This window comes from Erythranthe guttata, chromosome 14, assembly GCF_056151865.1.
Source record: "Erythranthe guttata isolate IM_541 chromosome 14, IM_541, whole genome shotgun sequence".
NCBI classification, from domain to species: Eukaryota; Viridiplantae; Streptophyta; class Magnoliopsida; order Lamiales; family Phrymaceae; genus Erythranthe; species Erythranthe guttata.
Window position 1 is genome coordinate 17,579,209 of NC_142546.1, and position 23,758 is coordinate 17,602,966.

General features: G+C 35.0%; 1 protein-coding gene across 1 annotated transcript; it reads right to left on the reverse strand.

The window, feature by feature from the left end:
• Positions 1-14,673: 14,673 nt before the first annotated feature.
• Positions 14,674-23,758, reverse strand: LOC105960791 (Metallopeptidase M24 family protein). The gene is made up of 13 exons (XM_012985000.2): positions 23,224-23,758; positions 22,534-22,659; positions 22,302-22,421; positions 20,228-20,503; positions 18,778-18,950; positions 18,187-18,441; positions 17,731-17,882; positions 16,651-16,841; positions 16,418-16,526; positions 16,155-16,309; positions 15,667-15,759; positions 15,376-15,456; positions 14,674-15,036 (listed from the first exon to the last, which is right to left on the reverse strand). Exons 1-13 carry the CDS (start codon positions 23,545-23,547, stop codon positions 14,965-14,967), a joined length of 2,127 nt encoding a protein of 708 aa, XP_012840454.2. The 5' UTR covers positions 23,548-23,758; the 3' UTR covers positions 14,674-14,964.

A 23,758-nucleotide genomic window follows, 5' to 3' on the forward strand; every position in this document is an offset into this window, starting at 1 on the left:
TTTTTCGGAAGTAAAAATGGGTTTCAATATTTGTTCCAAAAAAATGTAATGTAAAAACTCATTTCGATTTTGGAATGACTTGGAATCGGCGGAGCTTCCGAAATGACATTGGTTTATAATCTCTTGTTCCAAATTTGGGTATGAGAATTTTCACAAATTTGTTCTTTCTTTTTTGAAATTTTGCTGAAAAATGCAAGAAAATCCAAAAGAAAGTTTAACAAAATGCAATCCATAATGTATAGGACAACAAATTGAAATATTCATTTTCTGATAAGGAAAAATGCTACATAAAGTTTATGATCAATATTTTCTAAGGTTCTAATTTACTTGAACCTTCGGTCTTTATATTTTTCATATAAAATATAACATAGGTTATATTATGGAATTGCAAAATATATCATAAAACTATATTATATATTTCAACAAACAATTGGAATATTCGGAACTAAAATTGGATCGGAAATCGGAATTTTCAGTAATTTTATATACAATTCCGATTACGTTCCAATTATATTCGGAAAAAAAAAATCAGAACTCCGGAAATCGAAATGAAAAATACGGTTCCAAATTCGAAAATATTCATTTCATTTTTTTTCAAAAAAAAATGCATTTTTTTGTAAATTTATTTAAAAAGATATAAAAGTTGGTACAATATATTTCAAAATATCTATTCCAATTGATTTTGGGGGAAAAACAAAAAATACAAAAATAATGCATTTTTTTCGAAAAATTGAACAGTTCGATTTCGTCAGCAAGAATTTTCGACAATGGCCGAAAAAGATAAAACTTCAATTGCTCCAGCCCCGATTATTATCCAACAGGAAAACTCCGGCTTTCCTGTTAGTATTGTTTTGAATGAAATTTAATTATCCATTATGGTCACAGTTGATGGAGATGCGAATTGGAGCTCGCAACAAAGTTGGGTATCTTAACGGAGCAACGAAAAAACCCGCACTTGAAGATCCGAATTATGATACATGGGTCACCGCAAACCACAAAGTGAAGAGTTGGCTCATCGATTCAATGAGCCCTCATCTGATGCAACGATTTATTCGTCTTCGAACAGCAAAATAATTATGGGAGGCAGTGTCAAAGACCTTCTATGATGGATCTGACCAAACACGATTATTCGAATTAAATCAAAAATTCTTTTCGACAACTCAGAATGGGAGGCCTGTGTCTACTTATTACAATGAATTGGTTGCAATCTTCTAAGACATTGATCACCGAAACACTGCCCAAGAAGAATCTGATGAAGGGCTCTTACAACTTCACTCGATAATGACGTCTAAACTGATCTCTGAAAATACAGCTATGATAGCTAATCCAAAATCGGCGTGGGGAATGTTTCAATTCCGGCAAAGCAAAAAATGGTCAAGGTTCGGGAAAATTGAGTAATTATGCTTGCACTCATTGTGGTGAACCTTGCCATTCAAAACAACGTTGTTATGAGCTCATTTGATACCTTGAATGGTGGGATTTCTCAAAGAAACCGAGGAAGAATGTTCCTGGCAAAGCTGCACTGGCTATATAAGAAGATCTTCAACCTCGGGAACAACTTTCAGTACCTAGCGTCAATGTAACTCAACAAAGTAGTGTTGGTAGCGCCAATGCAGCGTGACCGTGCTTTCAGGGTTTGATTTGTTATGTCACGCAACTAACATTGGAGAAATTTGATCAAAAGATGGAGTCCCAGACGATACAAGATCCGAGTAGTTTCACCCACTATCTTTCGAATATTCGTGGGCTCCCTTGTGTGTGCCAAATTATGCACAAAATGGATGATAATGATAAGTTCGTCATTTCAGACCTGCATCCATTATGGAGTACCATGGCAGTTGAACCTCGAAGCTACTTGAATATCAAGCTAACCGCAAGGCGGTTGTGGATAGACAGATTGATGATTTGAATTATGATTTGACGAAGATGAATTACACGAGCAAGATAAATGCCGTGGCCTCATTGCGTGACATCGTTCATCCGTCTACGACTCATCTGTCCGAGCCATCATTTGTAAGACCAAAGGACGACCAAAGAATAACTCGACAAAGAGACCTTCCGTATGGCAGTATCATATTGATTTGGAGACAATTAAGTCGTCTTGTGCTTTCAATGGTCACCAAACCTCCCAAAGATCCCTTGCAACAAAGATTCCTAAAATAAAAATTGATAGAACCACTGATGAAACGCCTCAATCGATAATGAAAGGTTGTGGTTCTCGTATTCCGACACAAGAATTTGCTGGCCCTCCAATACATGTATATGCATGAATCGACATCTATTCTTTCATGGTCAAATTTATGTTCCGTTTTATTCAAGATTACGTCAATGTAATGGCGGATGGCAACTGTGGCTACCGGTGCGTTGCTCAAGCCGTGCACGTGGATCAGAAAATATGGCCTCAAATGAGAGGGGAATTGCTTATTGTGTAATACGAGCATGCTGATGCGTACACGTCGATGTTTGGTAGTACTGGGTACGTTCAGGTGATACGCAAGTGCGACTAACCCTCAGGTTCTTGTCACAAGCTTATTAGATGGACATGAATGAAATGAGATTGGACATTGCTACCAAATACAATGCATTGGTGCTATTTTTTCCCCAAGTGGGGAGTATAACTTACCTTACTCTGTTTGGCAGTGGTTAATTATCATGTATGATTGTTGTGACATTGCATAACAATCATTTCATTCTTGTTTATTTGGTCGTGAATAGTCCTCTACCACAGACACCACCTATCCATCCGACATGGGTACATCATAGAGCTAAAACCTGAGACACTTTCTCAAAATGTTCAAACCCCAGCTAATCGTGTACGAACAATTAAAGTTTGGTCGGTAGTTTACAAAATGTTCTTTTACTGTAATTTGTATTTGTATTTGAATTTTAGTTCAATTTTTATTAGTGCTTGAGTTTAGGAATATTTATTTGAATTTATTATATTAAACTCTCTTGTATTTATTTGACTATTAACAAATAAGTTGGTTAATTAAAAAAAATAGTTATTTCGTGCAGTATTACACGAAACATAAGCTCTCATTTCGTGTAGACTCTCACGAAATGAGAGTTATCATTTCGTGTACTACTACATGGAACGAAAGAAATCATGAAAGCCTCCAATTTTGTGCTTCGTGCTCTATATTGATAAAACACATAGATTTCGTGCATTTGTACACGAATTTATTCACTGCATTTCGTGCACTATAACAGGAAAGTTGTGATTTTGTTGTGAAAATTGTGATTTTTTTTGTTCGAAAGTTACAAACGAAATAAATTGCATGGCAAGCTAGTAAAAAGCGTTCTATGGATAGAATTTCAGTGCAATAAATTTAAATGAAATAAACAAAACTATATGCTTTATTTCCAACATATTATAAATTTAGTATTCTTTTAAGTTATAAATTAATAAACAATAATACAACAAATTAGGATCTTAGTATAAATAGTGACTAGTAATTCTCCCTGTGCATTGCACGGGGTAGCATTCATAATGAATGATAATAATTATTTAATTATATAAAAATTAATTTGTAATTAAAATATTTATTTGTGAAATTTAAATTATAGTGATAGCATACAAAACTAATGTTATTATAAATTTTGTTTTTGGGAACAAAAGGAATAAGATAATTAAATGTATTTATTCCTTGGAAAATAATATGAAGCATAATATATATACACTCTTGTTTGCCCGAGACCTAAAATTTAGTTGTAGAAGGTTAAAGCAAAAATTTGTTAGCCTAAAAAAATGAAGAATGCAGAAAGATATTTGAAATTTTTTTTTTTTTTCATATATTACAGGTGCTTGAGAACACTTAAATATAAATATGTAAAGAAGAATCTAGCTCCCTAATTAGGTTACAACTATATGCAACACTAATTTCACTTGTTCAAGACCAAATTAAAAAAAAATCCAAAATATTCTATTTTATTAAGATGAAATGACAAATATACCCATAAATTAAATTGGCTTTTGTTTGCTCATGCAAGACCAAATAACAAATAATGCCAAAAAAAAAATGAAAACGTAAAAAAAAAAAAAAAAAGAATGAGAAACCACCCCCCCCCCCCCCCCCCAAACCCTTCTCGTCGCCACAGCAGCAGCGCTGCCCAAGCTCCGCCGCCGCTTACAATCACGAGCGACCTAAACCCGCCCAGCAACTCTTCAAAATTGCTACTTCCTCATTTTGTCCAACCTTCAGAAAAAAAAGGGAAAAGAAATTAATTTTGAAACGGGTAAAAAACAAGCTTACCTCATACTCTACTGTACTACATCAAAAAATAAGCTTTAACAATTTTCACATATTTTACGTACAAAATTGTTAGAAGACAATTGTTTATGTGTACTTATCTCAATCTGTTTGAATATTTCACTTTTTAACGAACCAGAATTTTGCACTTAGTTGTGGCTCGAGATTTATATTTATTTATGCCACAAATGTTGAATTTAATTGTTATAATAATTTAAAAAGTGGTTACAAAATTAAAAAAATATTGTTAGAACTTTGTATGAATAAAATGAGAATTGATATGCTTTTATCCACACACTACTTTTGTAATATATTAGGTCCATGTGGATTCATATAAGAGTTGTTAAAAACGATTATAATATATAAATTGTAATTTCCCAAAAAAATTAAAACCAATTGATATTCTCTTGTATTGTGCCCTGCTTATACAAATAAGAGTCACATCAAATCTAATTGCATTTTCACAAATATCTAAGAAATAAATTTGAAAATAATTATGTTAAACAAATATTTAATAATTAATGAGCAGCAAAATTAAGACTATTTACGCCAGCAGTAATAATAATTTCCTAATTAATTGTTTGATGACAAAATTATGTCATAAATATATACAGAAGAACAAAACGAAAATGGCATATGTAACCAAACGTGCAACAAGATGATAAAAAATAAGAAGAAAATTGTGAACATGCTAGCTTATTCGCAAATACACTTGAAACTATCAAAATATGTTTTTCAATCAACTAAAAGTCGATAAAAAGAGCAAATCTAATGGCACAAAACCTACAGATCCAACCCGGCTAATAAAATCAAGCGTGTATACATCAGATGCCATATCTCGTATACATCTTGGGTGCATGATGGTGTAGTTACAATGAGTGCAACGCACTATTTCATATGATCTTGCACGTTGATTGCACCTCATACATAGTTTGCAGCTTGAAAGGAATTGAGCCTCTCAAATTTCTTTTTAGTCTTCTGAGCATTCTGATGCAATTGATTCACAATAGTCTGGTAAAACAACTTGGTGGTTTCTGGGTTGGCTGATTAAGAACGAAAGTGACATTACATACGAAAGCAATGAAATATGTATTTACAGAAGAAGAATAAAGTTAGGACGATCGTTGTCCGATAAAAGAGTACAATGATTATGAAAAGATGTTGTCCATAAATTGGTATGTTATGGACTCGAACTCGAATGGCAGAACATTGAGCCTGAAATATATGTGAAGAGTAAAAAAACAGAAGAACGTGACAAAAAATAAGTTCAATATGAAATCGGAAAATACCATAATTAATGAAATAAATAGAATGAACGCCATGATAATTGATGCAGGAGCAAAGGTCGGCTTTGTTGAGAATATAAGTGCTTGATCGGAGAAGTTACCTAATAGCCAAAAATAAATTGTGAAGCGTTATTATTCCTACAAAACTTGTACCGCAATAATATAAAATTCGGCCAAACTTTTGTGGAGAAACATATACTGAGAAAACAAACACAACAAAAAGTAGAAATTGGAGGCGTGAAAATAATTACAACACTTCATGAAGAATGTTAAGAAAACGAAGAACATATACCATAATTGAATTGTTAACAAAGACAAAAACTTATAATTGCCTACGCTAAAGATTTTTGATGTGATGAAAGATAGGACAAAACAAATAATAATAATAATCTCTATAAAATGATAGTGTTCTTGGTGTTCTTGGATGTTCTTGGTAACATGTATATATAGGAAAATGTATGGGGGTTCAGATTGATAAATACTTGAAAAAAACTACGTACAGAAAGTGGGGCAGTTAACATGAAAAGTTGAAGATCATATTTAGTGGAAAACGAAAAAAAAAAAAATCACAGTTGATCGTGTTTAGTGAAGAAGGGAAAAGAAGCCGTTTTTAGAGTTCCAAGGAAAAACTTTTCTTTTATATATAAAGATTAGAGCCCAAACCCTAACCCATAAATTGTCTGTAGTGGCTATCTTCTCCATTTCCCCGACGCCTGCCATATTTATGGATCTTAATTTTAGTTCCCATTATTTTAGTTTCATTCTTTTCTTTTTATTTGTAACTTTTTTCCTAACTCCACTACCATCTCCACGACCCATGGTTATATCACTGCCCATCCCCACTCAAGCCCAACAAACAAGAATAGAGAAGTTATGTTTCGTCTTTGTTTTGGGAAACCGGTTTTTTGTCTCGATTTTTCCTGTTTACACCGGGCCAACTAGGAATTTTACCGGTTCTTACGAAACGACCCAGGTTTTTGGCATTTCCGAGTTCGTATGTCAGATCGGACCGTGTCCAAGTTCGGTTCGTGGTTAATCCAGTCGAACCAGACGGTCCAGTTCGATCCAGTTTTCAAAACATTGATATAACCCTAAGAAAAAAAAAATGAAAAATGTGCCAAAATATAGTATTTAACTAATGGAGGCAACTAAAATAACTTCCTGTTTTTTCTCACTTTAATACCACTAAAAGAAAAATTAGATAATAAGTTGATAATAAATAGGCAATGATACAAATACTCTTAATGAAAATTAATACCACACACATTAAAAATCTCATTTCTTTTTTCAATACCAAACACACAAAACCTCTCATCATCTTCACAAACCACTCGTCCTCCTTCTTTTTCACAACAAACCTTCCAAAAAATCTCAAAATCCAAAAAAAATCAAAACCTCAAACAATTTACAAAATGGAGTCACAAGAAAACAAAATGGAAGTTACATGAAAGGAGAACACATTAAAGTATGTATCCATGTCTTTTTTGAGCTTGGAAGTCAATTTTGAAGTTTTTTTTTAGAACCCGTCGACAATTTTCGACACAAATAGGTCGATGTTTTGTCAATCTTCGACACCAACTTGTCGAAAAATATATTTTAAGAAAAAAAAGAGTGAATTTAGACATGAATGTGTCGAAAAATCATTGCTGCTAAAAAAAACAATTAAGCAACAGTGGTTTTTGACACGTAGGTGTCGAAATTAATTTTATTTAATATATTTTTTAACAAGTTGGTGTCGAAAATTGACAAAAATATCAACCTATGTGTGTCTAAAATTATTGACGAGTTTCTAAACAAAAAAAAATCGACTTTCAAGTTCAAAAAAGACATGGATACATACTTTAATGTGTTCTCCTTTCATGTAAACTAACATTTTGTAAGTTTTGTGAGGTTTTGATTTCTTTGAATTCTGGGATTTTTTGGAGGATTTGTAAATAAGAAGAAAAAGGAGTAGGGTGTTTGTGAAGAAGGAGATGTGTGTCAGGGTTTTGAGTGTGTGGTATTAAAGAAAGAAGTTTGATGTTTTTTATGTTTGTGTGGTATTACATTTCACTAAGGGTGTTAATGTCACTACCTATTTATTATTTATTTTTTGAGTTAATTGCAAATACCACCCCTGTGTTATCTCTAATTGTCAAATACCCCCTGTCAAAAAAAAATTCACCAAAACCCCCCTGTGTTAACAAAGTCAGGGCATCGAGGCCCCTGGAGGCAAATCGTGTCACTCACTCGCGGGTTGTGCGATTTTTTATGTTATTTTCACGGTGAAATGTCATAGTTACCCCTTTAATAAATTAAAAAAAAACTGAGTGGTTTAAATTATGAATAACCTAAATTCTGAGGACCAAATTGTAATTTCTAAAATTACAAAATAATTAAAAAAGAAAAGAAAAGAAGAGTACTCTTCCTCGTTCGGTCCGCCAGCCACCGCAGGCGTCTCGCACCACAGCCACCCATTCCTTCTTCAAATTTCTCTTCCTCGACAATGCCGCCGTCTGGAACCACCAATTTTTAGCGACATAGAGATTTGTGTATGGGTGAAGATGGTTCCAAAAAAATCTTCTCCTGCTCGCCGCCGCCGTCGCCGCCTTTGTTGCTGAGATCGGGGCTGCCACCGGCAGAGTGAAACTGGGGAGAGAAGACTTCGCAAATTTGAAAAGATTTTAATTGTTCGTGGGTTGCGGATTTGGAAGGAAAGTGGTGGTGAAGGAGGGGTAAGCTGGTAGTGGGGCAGCGGTAGGGCGGGGGCTTGAGAAATGTCGATAGGCAGCGACTATTTGCAAGACGAAAATTACTTAGGGCAAGACCAAATTAATTTTTTTTATTAAATTCAGTATAAAAAGACTATAATAACCTTAATAAAATACAAACAAAATAAAAATTATTTTATTAATTTCCTTTTGCAAGACCAATTTAAAAAAGAAAAAATAATAAAAAAATAAAGAAAAAAGAAATTGAATTGAGAATTGAAAAACGAGGAGGGAAGAAGGGAAGAAGAAGGGAATTGCAGCACTCAACCGTCGCCCCGTCGCCGTCGCCGTCGCCGTTGAAGTCCACCACCTCCCCGTCGCCGTTGAAGTCCGTTGTTGCCCCAACCCCGCCACAACAATGTCACAAAAAACAAGTAAGGAAATTACTTTTTGAATTAACTTTTTTTTGAGAAATAAATGTGATAAACATGATTTTATTGTTAGAATAATGAATTCAAGTCAGTTTAGAACATAGTTGATGATTCTAGGGTTCGATTGTAGCACTATTGTTGAAGGAGTTGCGGTTTTACGAAAAACGACTTGTACTTGTCGATTTTTTGGAAAATTTTCGACATACAAGTGTCGATTTTTTCATCAAATTTCGACATCAAACAACAGCGTCGAAATGTCCGCTTAATATCGACACAACAGCGTCGAAATATCCGCTTAATATCGACACCAGAATGTCGAAAATTTCAATATAATTCGACAGTTAAGAAGTGTCGAATTATGTTGAAATTTTCGACACTACTGTGTCGATATTAAGCGGATATTTCGACCTGTAGATGTCGAATTTTTTGTACGTGAAATGAGGTGCGAAAAACGAGAAAAACGATCACAAAGTACAATATTTTTTGCCTCTTTGTGTTCTTCGACCTTAGAATCCTCCATATTTATGTCTTGTGTATCCATAATATCCTTCTTTTCAAGTTTTAGTAAGATTTGAGGGTTTTATGTGATAAGGGTTTTGAGAATATGGAAGATTTTTTTGTGGAAAAAAATGTGTAAAATGAGGGTGAATAAGAAGATATTGGTGTTTTGTTGGGGGAGTGAGTTCCCTCTCTTTTTTCCTTTTTTTTTTCATTTTTTTTTTTTTTTGTATTTTTTTTTTGGTCTTGCAATAACAATTAGCTTAATTTAAATTAATAATATCTAAATTATTATTGGGGTTATATTTGTAATTTCCAGTCTTGATCTTAGTAAATTTATTTATATTTTGGTCTTGTATGAAGTAAGGTCTTGCACTTAGTAATTTTCGTCTTGCAAATATCTGCAGCCATGTCGATACTGTGTTTAACTGGGTGGTGGGGTTGGGTTGGGGGAGGGAGAAGAAGACTTTTTTCCTTTTTTTTTTTTTTTTTGGTCTCTATGTAATTTAAATGTAAAAGAATTAAAAGTAAAAACATATAAAAACTTTTAATATCACAAATTAAAAAAAAAATGCTTATAAAATTAAAATTAATTATGTTATAAAATTTGGTAAAATTAAATTAATTACAAAGTTTTAAGAAATTAATACATAAAATATTTATAAATCAAATATACTTTACTAATTGCTGAAAAAACCCCTAGGGTATTTTTGTAATTTTACTCGCAGTCAATTCCTAAAAGCACAGTAGGTGCAGTGAGCTTCGAATTTGTTAACACAGGGGGGTTTCAGTGAATTTTTTTTTGACAGGGGGGTATTTGACAATTAGAGATAACACAGGGGTGGTATTTGCAATTAATCCTTTATTTTTTATCTAATTTTTATTGGGGTGGTATTAAACTGAGAAATAAATGAGCTTTGTTTTAGCCACCCCCTTAACCAATAGATATTGAAGTGAGAAAGTTTCGATATTTGTTTTAGCTTCCACTATTTCAGAAGACGAAGTTGAGAATACGTGAGACAATCATACCCAAGGGTGCGTGGTATCGATAGGTATATCAGAATTGATAGCCACTACCGTGACCAACTGTAATTTGTTACGTGCAAAATTGAGCTTCCCGAATTTAGGCAAGAGAAGGGGAAGAAGAAGACTCTGCGATTATCGATTTTATGTTTTAAAATGGAAAGACATTAAACGCGTTCACTCTTCTTTTAGTTAATTGTTATTTAAATTCAACAAATAAGATGATGACACGTGGCATAAAGGAACTCAGCTGAAAGCGCCTTTCGGCTCCTCTCTCTCGTTGAGTGCTATTACGTTTTTAGTTGGATTAGCACTTTCGATTTATAACCTAGTATAAATAAGGCAAGTAGACGTTAGATTCGTTTATCAGATTTGGCTTCAAGGTTTATCTTTGTCTTCTTCGTTGAGATTTTGTTCAGTACTTGAAGCTATAATTCTTGAAGTTTTTTCTGTGTTTGAGCTTCCCGGATTGGCTTCATCTATCTTGTAATTCGTTTTGTTGAAGTATATATCTCATTTTCGTTCCATTCCAGTTCACTTTCTATTTCTCGTTTTAGCTCGTTGCAAGTGGTATCAGAGTCATCGATCCTGGACGGCTCTAAATTATTTGAGGACAGTGGTATGTAGTGGCGGATGGGACACATATGGCGAATGTAAGTAATCATATGGATATTAGGAGTGAACAATACATGCGATGGTGAACACTAATGAAAGGAGCAAGGTTGAAACATCTAAAATTATGGAGGCAATGAGAGCAACGATGGGTTGATGAACACACCAAACTCAAACTCGCCGGGGACAGAACCCAGAGATCCAGGTCGGGGAAATAGAGGTCCAATTACATGCTCACCAGTAGAATTTCCCATGTTTGATGGCACAGATTTACACGGCTGGGTCTACCGATGCGAACAATTCTTCAACGTGGATGAAACTCCAAACAGTTCTAAAGTGAAACTTGTTGTAGACGCCTAAATTTTAATATATTTATTTTATATTAAAATTGAATTCCAAGATTATAATTTGTCTTGCAAAATAAGTCATGGAGAAATATCAATTAATCTTTAGCCAATAGGATTATTTCTTCTTTTCCAAGCTATAAGAGATAATTATCAATTAATTATTGACCAATAGGATTATTTCTTCTCTTCCAATTTATAAGAGATAATTATCAATTAACTATTGGCCAATAGGATTATTTCTTCTCTTTCAATTTATAAGAGATAAATATCAATTTAAAGAGAGTCAATCAAATCGTGCCACGTCATCAAAGAAGGTTATCAAGAACTCTTATTCTACCTCTATAAATAGGGACCCTCTCTACACAATTCAAAACACAAGTCAAGAAGGAGAAAATTCTCTCTACATCATCTCAAGCGTTCTTCATCAAATCGAGGGCATTCTTCGACAAATGAAGATCGAAGGAATATTGAATGGCCAAATCCATCAAGAACTCCAAGATCTTCAAGTCAAAGCTCGTCATGAAGATCAAAGGAATATTGAATGGCCAAATCCATCAAGAACTCCAAGATCTTCAAGTCAAAGCTCGTCAAAGTTCAGCGTTCGATCCGAGATTCAAGTCGCAAGACCCTCGGAAAACGTTATTCAAGTCCAAAATCAAATCCGGAGAAAATCAAGTCAACGACCCGACTTCGAAATTCAAAGTCAACATATATTGTCCTTAAGAGAAGAATCATATGATTAAATTAGAGTTTGTAACCCGCAATATTTAATTTTAATTCAATAAATTATCTTTGTGCACGTATTTCTTGTTTGTCTAAATCACAGATAAGAACTTGTTGTTACACTTGCATCCATGCACTTAGAAGGAATTGAAATGCAGTTGCACCAGACATACATAAGATCCAGAATTACGAGAGGATTGTCTAATTGGGAAGAGTATATTCAAACATTGAACAATCGATTTGGCACCCTATTATATGAGGATTCAATGTCGGAGTTGATGAATCTTAAACAAACTGACTCATTACAGGAGTAACTGAATCAATTTGACATGTTGCTAAATTGCATAGACCTACCTCATTGTCTTCAAAGATTCGAATGTTCAAATCCAAGAAGCCTAGCCAAACCCAAAGAACAAACCCTTAATCTGACCCACAAAAGAACCCACAACCTCGCCCCAATTCGAGCCAATTACACTTAAAACAAACCCCAACCTTTACCTATAAGCCGACAATTTAATAATTCCCCTTCTCCTAGAAACAACTATCCTTCCCAACCCCAACCAATACCTTACCACAACCCAAACAGACGCCCCACCAACCCAATTATTCCATCAAGAAGATTGAGTATAATGAAGTGCATGAAAGGAAAGCCAAGGGCCTTTGTTTTCTGTGTGATGAAAAGTACTCTAAGGATCATCACAAAGAAAAGGCAAATGTATGTAATGGAATTGTTAGAAGAGGTAACAAGATTATCAGTAAGTATAAGTGCTTAAATTTCATTTGTTGGAAAATGCATGGTGTAGAATTCAATGCAGAAGTGATGACCTTACCCCTAAGAAGTTCTGACTTAGGTTTGGGAATACAATGGTTAGTTACCTTGGGAGATTGGGTTTTTATCAAACCGCAACCGTATAGACAGCAATCTGTGAGAGCCAATGCATATCATAAGCTCTCAACAAGGTTTTTTTGGACCTTACAAGGTTCTCCGAAAGGTTGGAGAAGTTTCCTATACATAGGAACTGCCAAAGAATTCTAGGGGATGTTTGTTTCTATTTCAAAAACAAATTTCCAGTTTTATATTATTCATAAAACTGAGATCATGTTTGTTTGATAATTTTATCCAGAAAATCTCATTTTTCTTCTCAAATTTCTATTGGAAATACACTATTCATAATTTTTTCAATTTTCAAACCTACTAAAACCTACTAACTAACCTATATATTTTATTCCACCAACTCATTTCTCTCTCCTCATTAATATCTACACTCTCTCTCCTCCCAATTTCTCTTTCTTCTTCTTCTTCTAATAATAATAATAATAATTAGCCCGCATGGGTGTAGCTCAACTGGTTCCGGAGGTGGTAAGTTGGTGCAAGGTCCTAGGATCGAATCCTGTCAGCCGCAGTGTGGGAATTTCAACTCCAATGAGGGTTGGTTCCTTGTGGGCACCAGGTCCGGGTCCGCTACCTTAACGGGCCGTTGAGTTACCATGATTTACATTCCTCCATCAATCTTTGTCGGGCCAAGGGATGGGGGCCCTAGGGGCGAGGGATTTCGCTTTTTTGTGCAAATAATAATAATAATAATAATAATAATAATAATAATAATAATAATAATAATAACAACAACAACAACAACAACAACAACAATAATAATAATAATAATTCTTGAAACGACAACAATTTCTCTTTCATGTTTCTCAATTGAAGAAGATCGGCACCATCAGTCAAAAACATTTGCCCACATATATCACTACACACGGGCAAATTATTCTTGAACCTGAAGCTATTGTTGATCGCAGGTTGGTACTAAGGAACAACAAGACTGTTGTTGTTGTTACACAGGTGTTGATCAAGTGGTTGAATACAACAGAAGAAGACTGTACGTGGGAGGACTAAGAAGACATGCACAAGCGTTTTCCAGCTCTATGTCCTTGAGGACAGAGACATTTTCAGGAGGGGCAATTGTTACGTGCAAAATTGAGCTTCCTGGATTTAAGTAGGAGAAGAGGAGAGTAGTAGAAGAAAGCTGAGGGGGGAGAAAAAGACTCTGCAAGGGAGGAAGAAGACTCTGTGATTATCAATTTTATGTTTTAAAATGCAAAGACATTAAAACGCGTTCACGCTTCTTTTAGTTAATCGTTATTTAAATTCATCCAATAAGAGATGACGACACGTGGTAGAGAGGCTGAAAGCGCCTTTCAGCTCCCCTCTCTCGTTAAGCGTTATTACGTTTTTAGCTGGATTAGCATTTTCTATTTATAACCAAGTATAAATAAGGCAAGTAGACGTTAGAGCCGTTTATCTGATTTGGCTTTAGGGTTTATTCTTCTGATCAGTACTTGAAGCTATAATTCTCAAAGCTTTTTCTGTGTTTGAGCTTCCCGGATTGCTTCATCTATCTTATAATTCGTTTTGTTGAAGTATATATATCATTTTCGTACCATTCCAGTTCACTTTCTATTTCTAGTTTTAGCTCGTTGCATAATTTAACTGTAACCGAGTCAGAAAATTTCATAATTTCGTTAAAGAAAAGGGTTCTATGAAGTTAAATAACAATAAATCGAGCTTATTCAGATTGATTTGTTTGACAATGAAATTTATATTCTCAGCTCTAATTTTGATTTATTTTTTAGTTGTTGTGGTGGATTCTATATACATTTCACTTTTATATGATCTTTCTTAAAAAATCTGTGCTCAAATCCAAATGCACTCGTGACGAGTTGCACGTGCAACGTGCACCTTTCTAGTCTAACAAAAACATGTTTTCAAAGCATTTCCAAGTAACAATGAGAAGCCGAATTACATAACACAATTTTATGGCATGCAAGATTTTCATCAATAGACAATAAATATGATTTATTTATTTTTTTAGGGTACAATAAATATACATGGTGATCAACTAAATGAAACTTTAGATAACACAGTTATATACGTAGCTAGTTATCGATTCCTACTAGAGAGTTTCCAGTCTCGTGATCCATCTATTCACACAAACCTTACCATACAGTTTCGGCTATATGGAAAAAGCTCTTCCCATTGGTCGATCTTCGTTCCATCAGCAAACCGTAATTATTTCTTGTACACATCCGGTGAATTGGTTGCACTAGTGTTTTATGAGTGGCCTCGTATTATTCCAGAGCCACTGTTGTGCCGGACCGTCCAATAATGGAGAAACCTGTAGATAAAACGAGACAACTTTAAAAAATGGATCGTGTGTAAGTTTAAGTTTTTTAGAGAATACTTGAAAAACATTTTTTGCGAGAAAATGGGTCGTAATTGGGTGTGCACTAAGAAGTACCGAAAAGTTCAAAAAAAAAACAAATTCTACAAGATGCCAGTGACCCCGTAAAGACTGATCGAAAATAGTACGGCAGAGTGTTTATATATTAATGAAATGAGACTCGGAAAGGGAAAACAAATGCTGAATAAAGCTATAAATTAAGTTGACATGTAACCAGCAAGCAAACGTCGAGGAGACATTTTGAACTGCAGTAAAATTCAGACATTTGCTTACCTTCTCCCATACTTGTTTGTGGTAATCATTGAGCCAATCTATCTCCGTGGCAGAAACTATTGATAAGTCGATCAATTTTGTCTGCATAATGTGAAGGAAGAACTACGGGTCAAAGATCTACTGATACGGTCTAAGATCAGATTCAGTATCAGCCGAATATATTGAACATAAAAAATATATATTCATGTTGTACTTGTACCATTGAGCAAGTATGAAGCATAATGATTTATGTACATCAACAAATTTCTAATGCATTATTAGAACTTGATTTCAATAAGCTAGTCGAAATACCTGAATAGGAACATATGTGAGCTTCTCAAATCCCAAATAATCCAGTCCTCCGAAGCGATTTGGTGTGCTAACTTCTTTCACGTAAAGGAGATTCTGAAAGAACGATGGAAAACAAAATCGTAACAAAACATATTAAGGAAAGAATTTGAAATTTGCTTGGCATATATTCGGTTTTGCTGGGCCCTGTTCCAAATTAACTCTTGAAAGGTTTAAACCTAAAACATATAACAATCCTACTTCAATGTCGACCGTGCAGAAGCCAAAAACCAGTAGTTCTGGTCTTCGATCAGAGGATCGAAGTTGCTTAAGTTTGTATTTCCATATTTTTTTCTCATGTTCTTAAATCTATTGGATTATCAAGTCAGATTTCCAATTCAAAAAAAAAAAAAAAAGTTATCTACAGTTGTTAAAGCAGAGTTATCAGATACCTCTGATATTATTGCTATCTATTCATAATTCAATAGTTCAAGAAAGAGATGAAAACATACTTCAATCCTAATGCCAAATGCATGGTCTTCATAGTATCCAGGTTCGTTGCTCACAACCATGCCTTTCAATAGCGGAGTCATGTTTCCAAATCGGAAGCTGATACTTTGAGGGCCTTCGTGAACATTCAACGCAGCTCCTACACCATGACCAGTACCTAAAGTTTGGATGAAAGACAGTCGATAATTTAGCAAATCTACTTGAATCAAAAGAAACAGTCAAAACACATTGTAGCAATAAGTATACAGTAAAGTGTGACAGATACCATGACGGTAATCAAGTCCAATCTTCCACAGTGACGATCTTGCAAAGGCATCCAATACAAAACCAGGGTAATTTTCGGGAAAAATAGCCTGATCAAGCGCAATATGACCCTGCCGAAAGTGTGAATTATTTATTAGTTTATTTTCTAATACAGATCAAAGAGAATACACGTCTAAAAAGAATACACTTATAATGTAGATAAAGTGGAACGAATAACCAATAAATGATCGATACCTGAAGAACTCTGGTAAAACATTCTTTTTGCCAAGAAGAAGGTTCGCCAAAATGAACTGTTCGGGTGATGTCAGTTGTTCCATCAATAAACTGAGCTCCACTGTCCAGTAGAAAAAGTTTCTCAGCATCTACAATGCTACAACTGTTAGGCTCTGGCTTGTAATGTATGATAGCACCATTTGCACCAGAAGCTGCAAAAAAAACATTTGGGCATAGTAAGTTTGATTGAGGAAAATTAAGTTAGTAACCAATTTTGCATTGTAATTAAAAGAAATAAGTTGATATATAATTCTGCATGAAACTACTGAAGCTTATAATGCATGCAACTCATCCAATTCAAAAGAACCCTGTCAAATGTTCCGTAATAAGGCATACAAAAAGTATCTCCAAGTCTGAAGTACTATATTTCTACATCTGTCCAGTATGGATTTTTGCTCCGATCCCTTTAGATTTTTTTCCAGGAATAACACGAGTGGGAATAATTGAAAAATATGATTTGATAGGATTTAATAATGCATAATATTTTTTGCATTCTCCACTTGTGACCTTTTATCATAAGTAGTAGGTTAGAACCAATCTCTCTTTATATTAGAAAAGCACAGTGAAAATGCCTCTCTTGTACAGATATTTCGAAGTAGCAATTCATAAAAAGAATCAAATAAAATAGCATTGAACTATTTGTCTGTAGAAGTACCCATAGCAAACACCAAAACACCAGCTTTGACAATTTTAATTTGAGCAAGGAACTGCCAGACTGAACAGGTCTACGTAAGTTCGACCACTGTTCATGTCCAACTATTTAACAAACGAGATGCTTTTGTTATTGACAACAATTAGCCTCGTAATTTGGCACAAGGCCCAGCTTATATACCAGTTAGCTGGCATGTCAAACAATAGCTAATGACAGCTCTTTGGTGATGGCCATCACACATTTGGTTTTGGATCTATTCCCCCATAAAACCCAGTGTTATAACACACTTAGGCTCCATTCTAGAATAGCTATGTTACTGAGCAAACCAGAGTACCCCAAGAATTGAAAGACGATATGTTAAAAAGTCAACAAGTTAGGAGAGTATGTACCACTTATTGTATCAAAACTTGTATCAACAAAGCCATTTTGCTTGGAACGGAATTCAAGAAGTTTGTCCGCAACATCTACTTCTGTCAAAATGACACCATTGCTGATTTCCTCCTCCAGCCATGTCCAGAATTGTGCTAGAGCGGCTGCATCCCTGCAGAAAATTGGTCACACTTGATCTTTATAAACCATCTGTAAAATTAATAGCATCGGGGCTAATCAAAATCTGATAATCCATAGTATCTATCTATAACTCAATAAACATAACTTCAAGTGAAGTCAGGTGTTAACTCACTCCTTGGGGAAAGTGGATCAGTTGATAGTCGAACAAAGACAGAGAGAGAAAATTAAAGTCCATAAAGGCAATAAATTTTTTAATAATAAAAAAATAAATTCATCATGAAAAAGTGGAGTGCCATGAGTAATTGAAATAAGCAAAAATTTGCAACTGTAATCACCTTAGATGAGAATTACGCATTCCTTCTAATTCAGCTTCATTTTTCACAGCTTTAGCCAGAGAAATAGGTGAGCTCCTATACACATAACTGGGTCCACAAGATGTACCGTCTGTACCATTTAGCGCTTCTGTGTTCTTTTTGTTAACAGTTCCAGCGGTGCCAAAATACTTGTCACATGCACATTTATAAGTGTTCACAATAGCAGCACTAACAGATGATGTATCCAACCAAAGACACGCCCCTTTTTCAGCCAAACTGCAATAGAAATATGCTTCAGTATAACCATTTTACACAGAGAACGTCTACAAGTAAGATCCTTATAACTAGCTAAACTCTCAGGAGAAATAGAGTTTTTTTCTTTTCTTTTTTTGGAGAGGGTTGTTCCATTATTCGGAAGACTTTGTTTTGTACAAACTAATTCCAAATCATATAATTTTCTGCTTTGATGTTCCCATCCACTTCAATCATTGAGATTAGCATGCAACTTTTAATTTCATAAAACTATTAGTGCATTTGTAAAAGTACACAGCAATTTAGTGAAGTAGAACTAAGCAGACACAAACAAAAGGGTAACACTACTCCAAAACTGACCTTTCAATTTCGGAAAGAATGGATTCATATGGTCTCAACTCTATTCCAGCATTCTTCAAGTAATGCATCACATCAGAGTTGATTTTGGCTTCATCTATAAATAATTTTGCTCCATCAATCTCTACGATTAAATATGCGTACATGACCGGTGAATGTGGTATGTCGCTACCTCTCTGTGAAAAACAAAACGCATTTACCGGTGAAAAGGAGACAATAGTGAGAAATAAGTTCAGCAAAATTTCAGGCTTATTGGTATTACAAAAAAACATACGACAAGGCAGAGTCATAATGCATCTAACATTGAGTGAAAGCACAATTGAGATGCATTCTTTTCAATATCCCTGAATCATTTACAATTAAAAGATATAATATTCCAATTGATGTATCAACCGAAAGGCATTTAATGATGCTTGAAGGCTTACGATCTGAGATAACTAATGAAAGGAACGAAAACCAACCTAAACTTTTGAATGTAAGAAAAGCATTAGTATTTACAAATTGAAAAGCAATCATCTCATATCAGATGATTTGCTGCTTCTATTCAATTATCATTGGAACAAGTCAGTTTTTTATTTTATCCCAGACAAAAAGAAGAAATAAAATATAGTCTAATAGAAATAGGATCTCGGATTTGAAAATTTACTATTGTGTTTTCGTAAAACATGCTTATGAGTTGAGCAGAAAGGGTGACCTAAAGGAGTGGCATAAATCAATTAAACTTGACTCTTGGCCCAATAGGATTTTTTCCATTTCAGAAGTTCAACTATTGGCATGATATATATAATAATTCGTCGCGATTCTCGATTACCCTAATCATTAGTAAATAGTAAGATAAATAAAATAAAAACTCAATATTCTGGGATAAGTTAAAAAATGATAATGGTAAGAATAATTTAAAAGGAGAGGATGAAAGGACTTGAGAAACAATCTTCCATCAGAAATTTTGACTCCTCAGGCAAATGGTAGGAACTAAAAATTGAACATTTGTTTTTCATTTTGGTTTCCTATCAATATTTCAGCTACAAGAGAGTAATAAAAGATAATGTAAAAAGCTTTAATTATTTGCAATGCAAAATACAAGGCACAAAAAGAACCTTTTGTTACCTAAACTGAACAATATTTGAATATTCAAGTATTGATTTCACATATCACTAGGTACAACGCTACCTGTTATTTTGGATGCCTGCGATATTTCTCAATGACAGCTGTCACGAAACAACCTTCATATTGTTTTAGGCTTACTGTGTTCGTGTATATTTCAAAAATTTCTTTTCCCACAACAAACAGAATCGGGTAAGAATAATTTAGGCAAGCTTTCCCTTGGTGCACCTTATTAGGTGATGTTTTCCTTGTATTTGTGAGTTTGTTTGGGAGGCGGTTCACTCATATCATAATCAATTGAATTCAGGTTTTTCTAAGAGCATTAATAATAAAGAGATGAGTACATTACCAAGTTCAACAGCCATGCAATCTCATCCAGCATAGAGATAACAATCGCAGATGAACCAGCATTAGTTAGTTCAGACCTCAACGAGGACAGCTTGGAAGAGACATCTACGCCAGCATATTTCATGTCATGCACTCTAACATGTTTGTTTGGAGGCTTTGGTCTGGACTCCTTCCATATCTCATCCACAAGATTGATGTCATACAAGTACACCAACTCGTGATTTTTTTGAGATATGGCTTCTTTCAGTTCTTCTGCAGCATCGGAAGAAAACAGGAACTGAACCCTTCACAGAATCCAATAGGAAGGTGGAATACTAGGATCAGATAGATGCATGCAACTGAAGAAAGAATGAAATCATAAATTGCACATGCACACAGATAGAGGTCGAGAAAACATATAAAGGAAGCATAACAAGAACAGGTTCAAAGAAAAAAATTATTATAAATGATGCATAAAAATAAACAACAATAATTAGATATTTGAGCAAGGGGTATACTCGTACAGTTATTCTAGGAAGCACAGGTCGATCAGTATTTGGGTGGACCTAGCAAAACTAATGTAAACCCCAATACAAAGACAAAATATTGCCTTGTTATGTAAAAAATATCCCGAGGCGAATAGTGTACTCTTATGAGCACACTACAAGAGCCCGGCTTCGAGCGGCTCATAAGCAAGCCCATTCCGTTGAGTATTAATAGGCTCAATCTCAACTCACAAATTGATGAGCTTTGGTGTAGGTACTCAAATTTTTGTTTCAAATCTATTTGGACTAACTAAAAAAATATGTGGACTGTACATGCAGGATCCAGGCCAACTTGACTCGATTGACATAGGCAAAGGGCTTTTTGCCCTCCTAAAAAAAATTCATTTATAATACTAGAAAAGGAAAAGTCCAAATTTTATACATTGCCCCAAAATGCAGAATTCGCTGACCATCATTAAGATTATGAAACATTACCAACACAACAAAAAATGATTTGGCCAAACAAACTGTTATACCAATTCGAGGGTTTTACGGTAATGGCTTCGTATAAAATGTATGGCAACTAAATTTGGAGAAAGGAGGAAACAAGGTAAAATGCACTCTCCCACATCCCTTTGCAATTAGACATTAATCAAATTCTAGTACAACACCGCTAAATACGCATAATATATAGAGTTTATGACTATTACAGGCTAATGTTCAATAGTAGTGCTGAAAAGTACAAATTTTATTGCTCTAAAAACAAAGGAAAAAGAAGAGTGGATATATAACTCATTCTGGTCTTCTTTCATATGAATGTTTCTCAATCCATTTTTCAAAATTAATAGACTAATCGCGAGGAAGCTCAAAAAAAAAAGCTTATCGCAATCAAAGCAGAGCACATGATGCTTTCTGCTATATAAATGAGGGCATTGACTTAGAACCCACACCAAACACACTCTAAATCCAACCTGGACCAAGAACTCTCTGAATTCTAAACCCTACAACTCCAGCGTGACCCATAAAATTGGCCTAATCCAGACATATACGGTTCAATAACTGTACAGGAAAGTGCATATTTACTGATTTAGTGCTCTAAAACAAAAGAAAACAAAGAGTCACTGTACGCCATTCTGCTCTTCTTCGTATGAAATGTTTTTTAACCCATCCTTGAAATTCAATAGCCTAATCATGAGAACTCCCAAATTGTAAAAGAGCCCAGCTTACCCCAACCTAAGCAGACCATAGAATGCGATCCGCTATATATGTGAGGGCATTGATTCAAACCCAAAACACCCTCTAAACGTAACCAAATGTGCACCAAGAACACTCTAAATTACAAACCATAAATTTTAGCGCAATCCAAAAACTAGCAAAAGCGACCCAACTTACACCAAACACATCTAAACCAGTAGATTTTTTAATTCGATCGTAAATGATATCATGGATAAATGTCATTTTACGTAGATTACATCACTAAATGGTATGTACTCAAACAGTTCATTCAAATTTAGAAGGCCACTACTCTGTCTGAAAATTTAGAAAGTTGGAACCGAAATAAGCATCTTTGGAACATAAGGTGAGAAACTGAGAACTAGAATATTTACTCACAGGATCTATACCAATTCTGCTACCAGGTGCCATGACACCATTTAGCCACTCACTTCTAGTTGGTACTCCAAGATTTCCGGCCCTCATGAGACTCCAGCCAGAAGTCAACTGCTGCTCAGCCTGTTAGCAGCAAATATGACATCATCACTAACAAAATAAAATAAAAAAGTTAAATCCTAGCATAGTTCATAAGAAGTCAAAAACAGTGATAATGGTCGTCCATATATCACACCTGGAGGAAGTATCGACCATCTGTCCAGAGAGCTGCTTTATCTTTTGTGACAACAGCAGTGCCTGCGCTGCCAGTAAAACCTGATATGTATGCTCTCCTTGTATAACACTCGGCAATAAACTCGCTCTGAAATCAAGAGTAATAGTATTAAAAAAATTTGCGACTGCAACCATAATATACCACGAACGGAGAAAACAAATCTGCTAAAATAGTCACATAAAATTGCTAATTCAACGTTTTACGTAGAAGATTAAGATGTTTGCTAAAGACTAGGAGCGCATCTTCACACGAAATGTTCAGATCTTTGGCATAAAAACCCAATGTTAATCAACACCAACAGATGCAAATTGAATCTTTTACAAGAAACAATAAGATGATTCGACTGCAAAGCTGGCAACTTCAACAAAAAGGGAATGAGATAAGCAGTACAGCTCTTTCTCCAACCATTTTTTTTTATTATCTCTCCACATAGATGGAAACCATGAAAAGGCTCTATTCCAAAGTTGAGAACTCATTACAGAAAGAGCCTGGAAAATGAATGAATCTCACTTGAAAAAACTCGAGTTCATTATCGACATTAACAATCAACTCCAGAAGCTAATTAAGCACACAAAATTCAGCAACAGGAAAATATTCAGAACAAATCAAGTGGCAACAATGAAGATTATCACAAAATTGAATTTTAAAAACCTGATGAGCGTCCTGGGAGGGAATGATGTAGGCATCGATGTTGATGTTGGGCCTAGAAAAAAGCTCGCGAAGGGCCAAGAGCTTGTTGTCGTTGGGGTCGGAGCTTTTACTGTGCTTCCGCCGGAGCTCCGACGAAGGCTTGGCGGTTATGGAGGCGGATATTCGGAGGATTCGGTGACGATTTAATTTGGTGGGAAAATTGGGGAGATGGCTGAAATTGCGGGGAAATTGGCGAGAAATGGACAAGAGGTTGAAGCGGCTGCTGCGAGCGCGAAGATGAAAGGGGGAGAGGGAAAACATTCTGAAAGATACTGCTGATTCCATTGAACTCCAATTTTGAATTCTGCTTGTAGAGAGAGAAACAGAGGAGAGAGAAAGGATAAGGCGTGTTCACTTCTGCTCTCTCTCTCTCTATAAAGTGATTTGTTTCTGTTAATTTGGGTTTTCAATGCACGCAACTTGAAGAGAGAGACGGGCAAGAGTGGTTTTGGTTTGCTGGAAAGGTACAGAGTGTAATTTACTCCACAAACAGATT

What these genes read in the sequence shown, in the direction of transcription:
- LOC105960791 (XM_012985000.2), bottom strand. Translation starts at nt 23,547, where the DNA reads ATGGAATCAGCAGTATCTTTCAGAATGTTTTCCCTCTCCCCCTTTCAT. An exon ending in GCAGAATTGGTATAGATCCT is followed by an intron (nt 20,504 to 22,301) that starts GTGAGTAAATAT and finishes TGAAGGGTTCAG; the next exon opens with TTCCTGTTTTCTTCCGATGC. An exon ending in CATTTGGCATTAGGATTGAA is followed by an intron (nt 15,760 to 16,154) that starts GTATGTTTTCAT and finishes TCGTTCTTTCAG; the next exon opens with AATCTCCTTTACGTGAAAGA.